Consider the following 13,465-nt stretch of genomic DNA (forward strand, 5'->3'; position numbering starts at 1 on the left):
CCGAGCTTGAGGGGGGTGAGGGGGGGTGTATTTTCCCCCGAGCTCTGCAGCAACCGGGTCTTGCAAACCCGCAGCGCTCGGTGGGTTCGTTGCGGGTTTACACGTGGTGAGGGATGAAGAAAGGAGAGGAGCTGAAAAGGAGTCGGGGGGCGGGGGGGGGAGAGCAAGGGAGGGTTGAACATGTGCCCCCCAGGGATGCTCTCCCCGGTTTCTACTCGAGCAGCTCGGTAGGGTACGGCGGGCATCACGGGGGCTGCAGAACCGACGGGCAGGGCACAAGCCCGAGGAGGAGGAGGAGAAGGAGGTCGGGGGGGAGGAAGAGTACGGCAGGGCAGCGCGGGTCAGCGCCGCGCCCGGCACCCTCTGGTGCGGTCAGCGTGGGGTGTCGGCTCCTCGCCGGTACCGCCCGTTTCACACCCCGCTTTGTACCGGTGCGTCCGGTAGAAGGGAGGGGGCGGCACCCCCGGGGGGCTGCCCGGAGCCCCGGCAAGCGCAGGCAGGCTCCCCGCAGCCAGCACCGGGCGGTACCCCGCGAAACCCCGCTTCAATTACCCGCTATTTTAAAGCTGAGGTTATTCTAGCGCTACGAATAAAAGTTCATCGCCGTTTCCAGCGCACGTTTCTTCCATCCACTCCTTCCTTTGTTCTGCCCATGTGCCGATCCCCCTAATCTCTCTACCCTGCGTTATGCAGATCGATAACCCTGCCCGTGGAGCACTCTCCCTCTGATAGTACCTTCTTCCAAGGCGATCTGCAGAACAACCCGCTTTCCACTAATTGATATGCCGAAGCATCCCCACCTTTCTTTTGTTCTCCTTACGGGGAGAAAGCATCCCGGCTCCAAAAGGGGATGCTGGAAAATAAATTCTCAGGTTTGTCTCGTCAATAGGGATTTTGAGAAAAATAAATCTGTTCACTTACCCTCCCTGTAAAATCTGTTTTTACTGGTCTGAGCCAGGAGTGGTTTAATTATTTGGTTGACTACACTTTGCAAACAATGTGTAGCTTTATTATTATTATTTTTTTGGTGGCATATTAACTGCTTAATCAACATCCACATCTATAATTACTGGCCCACTGACCGCTCCAGGTAATGATTGAAAGCCACGCCAGTCTCCCCCATGGCTGCGGTGGGTGTGCTCCTGAAAAACACTGTGCCAGCAAAACCCCGTTACGGCAGAGCTGGTGCAAAATCCAGGTACCCTAAAGTCCTCGCTACTACGATTTCCGAGTATCCTGCCTGTCGTACACGGTACGTTAGCCGTTTACTAGAAGAATTATTGACGTTTCAGCCTGAAAGGGAGTAGCTGATTTTACACGCCCTCCGTACCTATGTTAAGCTCGTTCCTAACAGCTTGAAGCTTCAAAGGAAGCCATTTTAAAATCCTATTCAAGGAAAACAGATTATTAACACCAGAGGAAAGAAACCCACCCCAACTGCTTTATCTTAAAATAAATTAGTTCACGTTCTTGAAGGGTGGGGGGAGGGGAAGAAGGTTCAAGTACACCTTCTGTACAGAACTTGTTGAGACTGGAAGAAAAAAAAAAAAAACAACAACATGAAGTACCGATTTCTAAAATAAACAGCTGCATTATGGGGGGATGAGGGAGGAAATCCAGGTCTAGCTTTTCTGCAGCCCCCGGACAAGACCCTTTAGAGGGGCCCAGCAGCCATTTGGATCACTTCAGAAGACTTCGGGCAAGGTCCGGCTGAACTCCAAGGTAAGCGTTTGAGACAGAGGGTTTCCCAAAGGTTGGGCGCAGCTCATTGCAACTGGCTTTGCTGGGAAATGATGTGTTCAGCTGTTTGTTAGCCGCCCGTCCCCCTCTCTCCCCTCTCTGTATTTGCCTCACATCCAGTGTCTGTGAGCGCAGCCCCTGCCCCAGCCCCGGGGCCGGCCCTGGCTGAATTCCTCCATCCCCAGTCACCCCGGCAACCGCCCCCCCCTTCCTCTTCGTAAAGAGCACATTCCCTCCAAATTGCTTTATGACTGCAGCAACTGCATACAAGAAACAAGACAGAAAGAATACTCTGTACCACCAGCTGGTCCCAGTACAATTTAAAAGCAAGAAACTGGGGTATGAGGCCTGTCGCTTGAAATCTCCGTGGACTGTCAAAACTACATTTCAAGGCATTATTCTGAAATTTCTGAAGTGAAACAAACAAGCATGACCACAGGTCACTTCATTTCCATGAACAACTTCTTAAGGAGCAGCTCCTTATTAAATAGCACAGGCTTTGTGAGTCCTTCATTAATGTATGTATGTACTTAGTAATGGTTATATAGGTATTAAAAAAAAAAAAAAGAAGAAAAAAAGAAAAAGGAAAAAAAAAAAAGCCTGCAACATTTTCACTCGCCCGGGTGATTTCCCAGGGTGTAAAAGCGGGGTGGGTACGGGATTGCGGAACCGGTGGCAGGGTGGGTGAAATGGCTCATGGTGTTGTTCCACAGCCATCCTCACCAGACATAGGAGAGGAGGAACAACATGACCTCAGTCAAGAGTTTGTTTAATGAAGCCCAGAGGATCAACCCAGTTTTATCCGATGTATCCTCTCCCCCCTCGCTCTCGTGGTTCCCGTCCTCCCAGCTACGAGGGTGGGTGCGATCACCCTCAGAGCCCCCCTCTTAAGTTCCTGAAGTGGTCACTGGTGAAAGTCCCGACTGCCTTGCAGGATGCAGAAGGTTGCAAAAACCAGCTAACAAAAGCGCAAGGGGAGGACTCAGTCATTTTACTTTATAATAGGAAATATGTGAATTTGTGTGATGTACTGCAGCACAGTTTGTGGGTCATTAGAAGGTTTTTCCTAAAGGGAAACCTGGTCTTCCTTTCAGAAAACATGCACTCATCTCATGGCTCAGCATCCCATTTCATGGGTCATGTCCTTGTCTGTGGCTCCTCTCAGAAGGATGTGAATGACTTAAAGACCTTGAAGTTATGCCCAAACCGCCAAGACTGCCACCTAAGCTTTCCATATCTTGAGGGGCAGGATGCTGTAGTTTATTAAAAGTGATAAAGAGGCTTGGATTCTTTCAAGTTGAGGTCCTATGCCACTGACCAGGCTGGACCTGTGTCTAGGGCAAGTCATTATGTCATTTAGGGCAAAGCAACATTTTGTTCCTCAGCGTGTATCATTGTAACTGGGCGGAGGGCCAGGCTGGGAGGACTCTGGATACATTCGGGAGGAATTCAGGATAGGACCCAGGGCGAGGTAATATTTTGTATCTCTGCAAACAAAATTTTTGTTGGGGGTCTTCATTTCTGCAGCCCTTCTTGGTTTTGTTGCATACTGGTCGCTTGCAGGCAACCAACTAGTGTCTGGACCAACCTGTGCCAGCTGGTGGGAAAGGAGAAGAGGCAGACAAGGCTGGCAGCAGCCATGACCATGTCCTAACTGTGACCCTTGGTAGCCTTGCCCCCAACAAAAGTCCTTGCTGGTATACGGTCCAGCTGCGTGGTGTCTCCCCAGGTTCTCTAGAAAATTACTAAACTATGGGAAAGTCAGCAGTGCAGCACCACGCCCGATAAGAAAAGGTACAACCGCCAGCAAGAGATAGGATTATAGGAACGTGATGGTTAGTAGCTCAAGGACAGGGGAGCATCAACACCAGCGGGGAAAACTGTGCGATCCTAAAGGAAGAAAACAGGGAGGTGTCTGAAACAAGATGTCTGTGGGAGCAGCAAAGGCCAGCCCTCCTCCCCCTGCCCACCCCTGCCCGCCCAGCACACCAGTGGCTGGCTCTGCCTGTCCATGCAACGCTTCACCCCAGAGACCACCAAAGCCAAGCTGTCTTTGGGCCACAGTACCCAGCACTGACAGCAGCGTGTGCCCAATGGGACGTGCCCGGGGTGGCCCAGGACTTGGCAGTGACTTGGGGTGGCCGCACCATCAGTGATGACCCCACACCAGTCTGGCTACTGGGTGGGCTCCCAGTCACTCCACAAGCCCCAGAGGGTTGAGGCCTGGGCTTTGGCCATTCTGTACCTACAGCCCCCATGTCCACCTGGGCCACACTCACCAGAGGGGTCCCAGGCCCCACCTGCCCCACAGCCCCCACCAGTGCACCCCTGGCCTCAGCAGGGGTGAAGCTGGGGGTTGCTGGTGCAGCTGTCTGGGGCTGTTACATGTCCTCTCCACAACCAGCTTCAGCCATACCACAGGATTTACTTCTTTTTTTCCCTTTTACTGCTGCTACAGCCAGTGTTTCTACCAAATAGTTAAAAATATGTGAATGTTTCAGGTTTGCTGAGAGCACATGCCTGCTCACCAGTTCCTCGCTATTAGCCAAGGTAAGGATTGCTCTCCTGAAACAAAAGCTGAAGCAGGGCTGCTGGCCAGAACCCCCCTCAGCACTCTCAGAAAGGAATCCCCCCAGCCTCAGATTAAGGACTCTCAAGGTGGCACCTTGTCAGCAAAAATTACAGCAGTAAGAAGTCCCAAAGGAGGTTCTGAGGGTCACACTGGCACCTTCCATGTGCCCAGCACCACGTGTCGTGAACTCCATCCTCTCAGCACATGCTGGACCTGTTACAGCATTGCCTCATTTCATCTCATTCATACTAAAGCTTAAACTCTGTCCTTATATCAGGAAATCATAATAATTCAAGCACCTAATAATGTATCCAACTGTATTTAATAGCTGAGAATGTAAATCACAGAAGCGCGAAAGAGAGATGAAAAATGGTGTCCCTAATTAGGAAATTATTGAACGATGTGAAGCAAAGAGCAGGTAGGAGGCAAAGGGCAGTTTTCTTGCGATCGGGTGAGAGCGCTGATGAGAAATTGATCTGCTCTCTAATAAATCTGCTTGCCTGGCCACCAAGCACGGCAAGATGCTGTGTGGAGGCTGGGGTCCCCTAACCAATGGCAGGAAGGCATGTTGATTCCTGTGTGCTCTGCTTTCCAGGCATAAATATTAATAAGGTTCCAGCCCTCAGTGCTGGTGCTGATGCAGCTGTTTCTACATTCATGTGGAACAAATTCAGTAAATGCAAAAAAGCAAGGCATGAAAGAAAATATTCACTCGCTCGTCTGAGTTATTCTTGAAATCCTCTCTTCGTCCTTTCTCTCCTAAGCAGGATTTTTTTGTGTGTGTGTGTTCGGGCTGAACTGAGATGGGGAAATTTGCATAATGTGAGGATCTGGTTGCAAATGGCAGCTTCAGAGGGCAAAAACCACTGTCGGGCCGTTATTTGTGGTCGTCAGGTCAGAACCTGGAACCGGCAGCGATACAGGAGCCACACGCTGAGCAAACGCTCCTTTTTGGCTTTGATCCTTCCTGGTTAAACATTCTTTCTTTCCACCCCAAGGACTCATCCTTGAAACCCCGATAGCAACACGCTGCCCTCCATCCTCACCAAGTCGAGTTCCTGCTGAACCCCTTGCGTTGCAGCTGAGGTTTGGTGCATTAAGGAAGCAGGCGTCTTTGTAACCGGGTTGAACAAAGCATTTTTCCAAGGTCTTCTGCCACCACCCTGCTCTCTCCTCCCTGCAGTAATATTGCGGCTGGCAGCGCTGCTCCCTGCAAGGAAGAGTGTGCTTGTCAACTCGTTAACACTTTCTTTTTTTTTTTTTTTCCTTTGCAAAAGGCAGGGTTGTGCTAATGAATTGTAAAGGTCTTATCAGGCAGCTGCTTTGGCTGCTCTCAGGTGCCTCCGATGTGCATCTTTCAAAAGGCTGGAAGGAAAAGAAGTATAATTTTGAAGGCTGAAAAAAAAACATATGGCCCCAGATCACTCATATGTATGTTAAATGTCTGTCTTACTAGAAGGAAAAAGAAGACTGTTTGGAAAGGTTACTCTCTCCAGGGTATCAGTTGCCCTCCCGTGTTGGGCTGGAGGGAGATGATCCGGGTGCCAAGAGCTTGCAATCAAGAAAAAGCAGGATTTGGGGAAGCAGCACGGGGCTCTGGTGTGCTGTCAGTGCAGTGATACAACCTCTCTCTCCTGATGGCAGGATTTACACAAAGGCTTTGATCATCTGGTTTATTAGAGCTGGAAGCATCCTTGCCAAGCTAGAACTGGCAGCGGAGATGAAAACCCTGTTTCCATCCTTTTCCTTCCCCTTGTACTTTAAGGAATCTCTGCCTCTGGGATTGCAGCAAGGGGGGAAAGGTGGCAAAACTGGGGTGCAGTGACACAAGGCCCCTGTGCCAGCGCTGACATTGTCACCTGGGGCGAGCAGGATAGCTGGGTTGCAGGTGCTGGCAGGGGAGCACAGGGGAGAGTGTCAGCCTGTGCCGGAGGAGCTGCACGGGTTTCACAGGCTGCAGCTGCATCTCTGCATGGGTGGGGATGTGGGCACATGAGAAAGGCATCCAGCAGTAACTCAGGAGCCTAAACTGCAGCATTTTGGTGCAAGTGCTAAGAGAAGTTCATCATTAAAAGCTTTATCTTCAGCCCACAGGAGCTAGCAGGTGTTTTTTCAATTGATTTTCGTAGAGGCTGGCTCAGATCCTGAATCTATTAAAGAAAGGTATCACTCCCAAATACCGTGAATTCCTTTGTCCTTCTCCCTCCTCCTATTTTCTCATTTATGGTGCTCTACAGAATTTAGAGATAATTTTCACCTGATTTGTGCTTGCCTCATAAGAAACACATAACAAATGTCCCTTTATGAGACTTAATACATACACAAACCTTTCAGTCCTGGAGAAGGCCACTGTCTATCCCAGGACGCTGTAACTACAGCAGCAACAGCACCTGGCACCAGCTTTTTCAAACACCAAGCAGAAAAGGGAGGTGATTTCTCATGCTTTTTGGATTTCTCATGCTTTCTGAGAGGCAGCAGGGACAGATATTTTTCAGTTGCTGTTCAAGGGTGGGAAACAGACTTTACGAAGATGCAGCTTCAGCCTGTTGGGATTCTATGACTTTGAAAATACAGTAAAGGACCTCTGATAACATTTTCCTAGGGCAGTGTGTTCTGACAGCGTAACTATTCTGTCTGTGCTGTTGTCATGAAAATAGGCAACACTCCAGAGATTGGAGACAGATAACTGAAGTGATGGTTGGGAAAGCTATATTCTGTGTAATCATCAATAACATCAGATACACTGATTAGGTGTCAGCGGTAGCTGTTTGACGTGCTTCTGCTAGGAAATCAAACACATCCCTGATCTAAATCACACTATTCAAGAACTATGTGGTGAATGTGCAAAGCCTGGCCCAAACAACCATATCCTTAATGGATCAGGCAACATAGTGCTGCTCTCTAGTAATGTATAGGGGTTACTAAGCTACTGTTTGGGGGATTTACTCTTTCTGCTAAACCACTGTCTTCAACAGAGCAGGAAGGAAAAGCCAAGAGAAAAGACTAAGCCATCTCCAGGGCTGCTGAGGGACAATGGCAGGCCTGTTAGCTCCGCTCCTTCCCCAGGGAGGAGGAAGCAACATAATCAAAGCTGATTTTGTCCAGCTAGTTTTGCTTGCAAATGGAAAAAATTAAAAGGCCATGGCATTACTTTAGAAAGTAATGAAAGAGCGTGGCTGTTTGGAGAGCCAGACTGAGAGGCAGGCACTTGCTGGTGTGCTTGAGAAAGAGAAGCTGTGTGCAGGTCTGTCTGGCCTGACCTGCAGGCTAAGGGACTCAGTGACAGAGACTATTAAGTCCAAGTCTAAGGAGGAAAAGAATATTCATGGAAATTCTGGCATTAGCAAAGGGAAAGTAGCCAGAGGGATGGGGAAGAGACCAGAAGTGCAGCAAGTCCCATAACCATGACAATAGCAAACTATCTTTTCCCAAAGTGATCTGAATCTCTGTCAAACCTTTGTTTATGTGGCTGCCAGCACTGTATGTTGAATCAGTGATTTCTGTGGCTAAGAACATAAGTCTTTGCAGTCTGAGCAGAGGAATCAGCCCTCGAGTCAGCAGTGGACTGGCATCCCCCCTGGTTCAAGCGCCTGATGTACCCTGTTCATGTCACAAACCCCAGCCTTGCGTTCCACCAGGTGACCCAAGGACAGAAACACAGCAGTTTCCATCAGGTGTGTGACATGTCATGTGGGCTCTAGACATTGAATTGAGCAATATAATGGAAAACAGTTTTCAATGTTATCTCAGGTTTTTTTGTCTCCCTCTCAGCCTTTTAAAAAGCTCGTTTGAGTTAGGCTTTCACGTCTGTTCCTTTCCCCATCAGGTCACAGGTGTGTAATAGCCCGTTGCACCTGCAGATCTCACTATAGCTGCTAGCTTTTATGCACTGGAGTCGGTGCTTGTAAGCTGCTTTGGGATTCTCCACTGTGAAACAGTCTATGTGCATATAAAATATGATTTCCAGTCGACTGAGTAAACCTCCTCTTGTCCCCGAGGGGAGCTGTGAGTCACTCCGTGTTAGTGCCTCCCGTCCAGCAACTATGAAGCCACACGTCTCAAATGCTCCCATAGATCCAAGACAAATTCCTCCAATGACTCATCTAACAATAAAAGGAATATGTTTCATTTGATAAAGGCAGAAATTTAGTCTGGGCTCACAGAAGTCCTTACAGGCTGTGGGTTACACAGACTTTCATTCAGCTGCAGGGAGATAGGCAAGGGTTATTGTACTCTTCCAGCCTCCAGAGGAGTGAAATAAAGCAAAGTAGAAGGGATTTGCTCAAGGTCACCGTGCCACAAAACCTGACAGCCTCGATTTCTAGTCCAGTATGCTGCACGGTGGATCACAACAAGCTGCCCGTCAGAGAATCACTGTGCCACCTGCACCCCAGGCCTCATCCCACCCAGGGCAGGCAAATCCCAACAGCTGAGGCTACAAACCCCACAAAAAAAAGAAGAGGGTTTTCCTCGAGGGAAAAAGCTGGTACCTTAAGTCTTTTGGAAATCAGGAACTGAATTTCCTTGGAGCAATTCCTGCCTAGGTACCAATAGATGCACTGAGGACATTGGCACCAAGGAGTTATTATAGTAGTTCTACTAACGCCATCATAGCAGCTATTGCAGATGTGGAATTGCTTATACATCTACATTCTTCATTTGCTTACGGGTGCTTTTTCAGACATGGGATTGCAGAGGAGGAGGAGAGGGGGACTGGCCTTGATATTGCTTTGGATCATGAGATTCATAGCATTAATTTGGTTCAGGCCTCTCCCAGATCTCTTAAACTGCGATTTTCATACAAGGTCACCTGTCCTCATTTTCTCCAACTCTTTTAAAAGTTCCAGTCCAAATTCTCATCCTGTCTCTTTTCTGGGACCATAAGTCAGGCTGATCCACATTCGACAAAGTGTTTTGAGCCTTCGGGTTAAGAGGGTACTGTGGCCACAGTTAGATGTTTTAGGAACTGTTTCCTATCACAGCTAAACAAACATCCCATCCCAGGATCAGTTTTTGACTGGTTTGGTTCCCCAAACAGACTCAGCATCGTATCAGATGAGCATGAGAAAGCAGGACTGGGGCAGCCCCACCTAAAATTGATTCAGATGGCCACAGCATCACAGCCGTGGCGACTGTACAGTGTAAGCAGAGGCACTTCTCCCTCTCTTGCCCATACTTCCCTCATGCTGCCCTCCACGATGCCAGCTCAAGTATTCAAGCAGTGGCACAGCAAGCTCAACCAGAGGACTGATCCAGCCGAGAAAAACAATCCAATAATGACCAAAAAAAGTATTTTTTCAGCTCCTCAGTGCCTCGGTGGCACAGGGAGAGAAAAGGGCCCCTTCAGCCACCAGTACCACCAAGGGAAGCCTACATGCGAGTCTCCAAGTCTCAAGACAAAGCAGACCTCCAAAAGTCTGGGGCTGCAGCACAGCTCCTGTTGCAGCAGCCTGGTACCATGAAGCCTCACCAGAGTGGCTGGGGGACCTCATTTGGCCTCATCGAGTGGTCATTTACTCCTCTGAAAAAGGACAGCAAATCAAGAAAACTGGCATGTCCTGAGGCATCAACAGAGGGTTCACGGACACACACTGATCAACTGCTTTCTAATGTGTCCAGTTCACACAAAAGTGCAAAATGCATTTTGGAATCAGAAAACATTTGCTTCTCCCAGTGACATCCCAGTGCCTAACTATGTGCTTTACTTCTCTTAAATATTCCGGAAAAAGATTTACTCCCAGCTTAAAACTGTGCAGGAGGGGAGAGGATGGGCAGTAAAAATCAGGGTGTAGGATCTAGTCCCTCTCATGGTCAACCTAACCTTTAGAGAAGGACAAGGAGCATAGAAGTACATACCTTTAAACCACATCTCCTGCGGCTTGGATCTCATCTGAGCAGCGATATATATATGTAGGAGTCCATATACACATGCAGTGCTTTTGCTACAGTATCTTTGCTTTATCATTAGTTTGCTATCCAGTGTCTCACTGCACCTGAGGCTCCTTCTGGCCTCATACCTGGCAAATAAGGCAGAGTAACGGGCAGCGCTTTCATGGCCACAGAAAAAATACTGAACACATTAAAGGAAATGCAAGAGGTTCCATACGCTGCTGAAATACTTTCCCCTCTCATTTTGCAGGGGCTGTGACAGCCTTGCAGCACTGTAATTAGGAAATTCTTTTCACACTGGATGTTCTGCTTCTGCACAGCTCCGCTCACGCCTCACACCTGCACTGCAGATAAAAACGCTTACTCAGCACTTTACTTGCTGGATGAATGTTTTTCCTCTTCTGAGCTTAAACAAGGATTTAGCACGATCTACAGATGGCAGCTGCATTTCACAGAAAAGCATTAAATACATAGAACTGCTTACACACAGAGAGGAACGCTGTGGCTTACCTCAGAGGTCTGCAGGACTTAGAATTGCAAGGAAAGATACAAGCGCTTTGGAGAAGACTCCTGACGAGAAGAAGAACAAATCAGAGCATGATGAAATAGGGGCATTTCCCCCCTAGGGAGGAGCATACCTGTAGACAGCCTTGGAAGCAATACAAGAAACTTTTGCTTGATGTGGAAAGACCAGGGAAGAAAACAGAGTACTCTTACTTCAGTCCAGCAGATCATTTATACATGGGTTTAGCACGTAAGGAGTGCTAAGCTTCTCCTTGGTGGGAAGAAACACGCCAGGCTGGAACTTTGTTAGAGCAAATCCTCCACTGGGACTCCACCGCAGAAGCCAGCTCCGTGTCAGCACAGCAGAGAAATTAGCTCTGAACATTTAAGGATTTGCCTACATGAATAAATCTGTCTGCAGAGCTGCACATGTCTTACCTTTCACCCTCACCTCCCTTGGAGGCAACGGAAATTGATCAGGAGAGGATGATTCTCACTCAAATGAGAGATCTAAAGCAGCTTAACTGAACTGTGCCCTAAAATTGCCTGATCAAGCCAGCCTGGGGCAAATCTCCCACCTCGTCTGCAGGTGTCTAATCACAGGAATCTCACTACGACCTGCACCTGTGTGTCTCCCAGCAGATGCTTTATCTGGTGCCTAGATTTTCATTTCTCTTGGCCTGTGACAGCTTTCCCTGATTTGATGATAGGGGTGTTTACTCCCTGCCCCCCCACCAGCTGAATGCAGAGCAAACCCGCAGCCACAAGAATGAGGGGATGCAAGGCAGAGGGAAGCCTTTGGTGCACTCAGCCAGCACTCACCCCCTTCCAAGGTGGCTGGTCACCTATTTCCCTGCCTGACCTCCACAGTTACCACAGGCTAAATGGGACAGGAGCGGGCCACAGGCTGCTGGGATAGGAAGAGGCTGATTTTCCAGCCCCAACACAAGTCCAACCTCTGCGCATGGTCACCTCCTGAGAGTCCAGCCCATAGGAAGGCAAAAGGTTGGGACGGGCTGCAGAGCAGGGAGAACTGGGAAGAGCTGGGGAGAGCTGGGGACCAGCACAAGCCTGATGCTGCCTGAGCAGCGAGGGATGGGGGGGACAGGCATAGAGGAGAGCTGCCATACATCCCATAATGCTTTGTGCGAGCAGCAAGTGACAAATGTAGGGCAGAGGAGGTGGCTTGCGACCCCTCCCTGAGCTGATCCTGTGCCATGGATGTCAGGGTATGGGAGCTGAGCCGGGCTTAGCTGCCTCCTGGGATTTAGCGTCAGTGCGGCAGCACGGGCAGAAATTAGCAGGGCTGAGGGTTTTGTCTTTTGGCAGAGGCCAGAAGAACCGGAGCAGCTTTGGGAAGAAAAGTGATGACCAGCTCCTTCCCTCCCTGTCCCCCTGCCCCGTTTCTTCAAGGTGAAAATGAAGTTTTGGAATTTGGAAATAGAAATTTTTGATTTCTACAAATCTGTACAAAATTGGAGGCAGAGGAAACGCTAACTAAAGAAACCAATCTGTGTCATTAACGTCCTTGTTCTTCGGGCAGAGATGACACCCTGCCTGTGGTTCAAAAACACACATTTCCAACCGTAAAGGGCTCAGGGCCACCAGTGTGCCACCTGTGCTCCGATCGGCAACAGACGGCACGGTTAAGGAAAATCCTTCTCAGTGATGCCCAGCTTAGCTGTGCTCTGGTGAAAGTGTGGTGGGCACCAAAATTCCTACCCAAAGCAGAGCCCTTCATTCACCGCCCGGTATCCTCCCGAGCTCCGCAAACCCACCGCGCTTGCTCGGTAGCTCGAAAACCTCCAGAGCTGAATGAAGCCAAGATCACCGTGACCTTCCTCCTCCCCTTCCCCCGGGGGAGGGGGTTTGGAGGCCGCACAGCATCGCGCCAGCCCCTTCCCCTGAAGCCCCCGGGGCTCCTCCCGAACCCCGCTCTCCCGGCGGTGCTCCCGCACGCAGGGGTTCACCCGCCATCTAGCGGGGCTTCTCCCGCCCTGCGCCTCCCTCCGCACCAACCCCGCACCCCCTGCCCGCTGCGGGAGGGGGCACCGGCCGAGGGGGGGCTGCGGACCGGGGCGGGTGTGAGCGCCGGGGAAGCCCCGCACGGACAGAGAGTGCACCCACCGGGTGTGTGTGTGTGTGTCTGTGCACGGAGGGGGGGGTGCACTAGGGGGTGTGTGCGTGTGTGTGCCCCGTGTGTGCGTGTATGCACAGGGGTGTGTGTATGCCAAGGGTGGGTGTGCCTGAGCACGGAGGGGGTGTGCACTGAGAGCTGCCTGTGTGCCCAGGGGTGGGTGTGTGTGCGTGCATGCACAGGGATGTGCACAGGCGGGGAGGGTGTGCCCCGGGGTTGTGTGTGCATGCACACACAGGGGGTGTGCACTGGGGGGGCGTGTGCATGCCCCGTGTGTGCGTGTGCATGCACAGGGAGGTGTGTATGCCAAGGGTGGGTGTGCCTGAGCACGGAGGGGGTGTGCACTGGGGGCTGCGTGTGTGCCCAGGGGTGGGTGTGTGTGCATGCACGGGGATGTGCACAGGCGGGGAGGGTGTGTGTGCCCCGGGGTTGTGTGTACATGCACACTTAAGGGGTGTGCACCGGGGGCTGCCTGTGTGCCCTAGGGTGTGTGAGGGGTGTGTGTGCGTGTCCCCTCCCCGGGGTGGATGTGTGAATGCGCAGGGGGTGTGCACCAGCGTGTGTGTCCCGTGGGGGGGTGTCTGTGCGTGCACAGAGAGGGGGTGTGTGTGTCCAGGGGGAAT

General features: G+C 50.5%; 1 protein-coding gene across 1 annotated transcript in view; it reads left to right on the top strand.

The window, feature by feature from the left end:
* The first annotated feature begins 1,121 nt into the window (after positions 1–1,121).
* The window catches only part of PSMG4 (proteasome (prosome, macropain) assembly chaperone 4), an 18,841-nt gene continuing 6,497 nt past the window's right edge, over positions 1,122–13,465 (top strand). The window contains exons 1-2 of the mRNA XM_014940770.1: positions 1,122–1,252; positions 1,659–1,722. Coding sequence (XP_014796256.1) covers positions 1,122–1,252; positions 1,659–1,722 — 195 coding nt within the window. The remainder of the gene's footprint in view (positions 1,253–1,658; positions 1,723–13,465) is intronic.

This window comes from Calidris pugnax, unplaced genomic scaffold (genome assembly GCF_001431845.1).
Source record: "Calidris pugnax isolate Ruff unplaced genomic scaffold, ASM143184v1 scaffold8, whole genome shotgun sequence".
In the NCBI taxonomy this organism is placed as follows: Eukaryota; Metazoa; Chordata; class Aves; order Charadriiformes; family Scolopacidae; genus Calidris; species Calidris pugnax.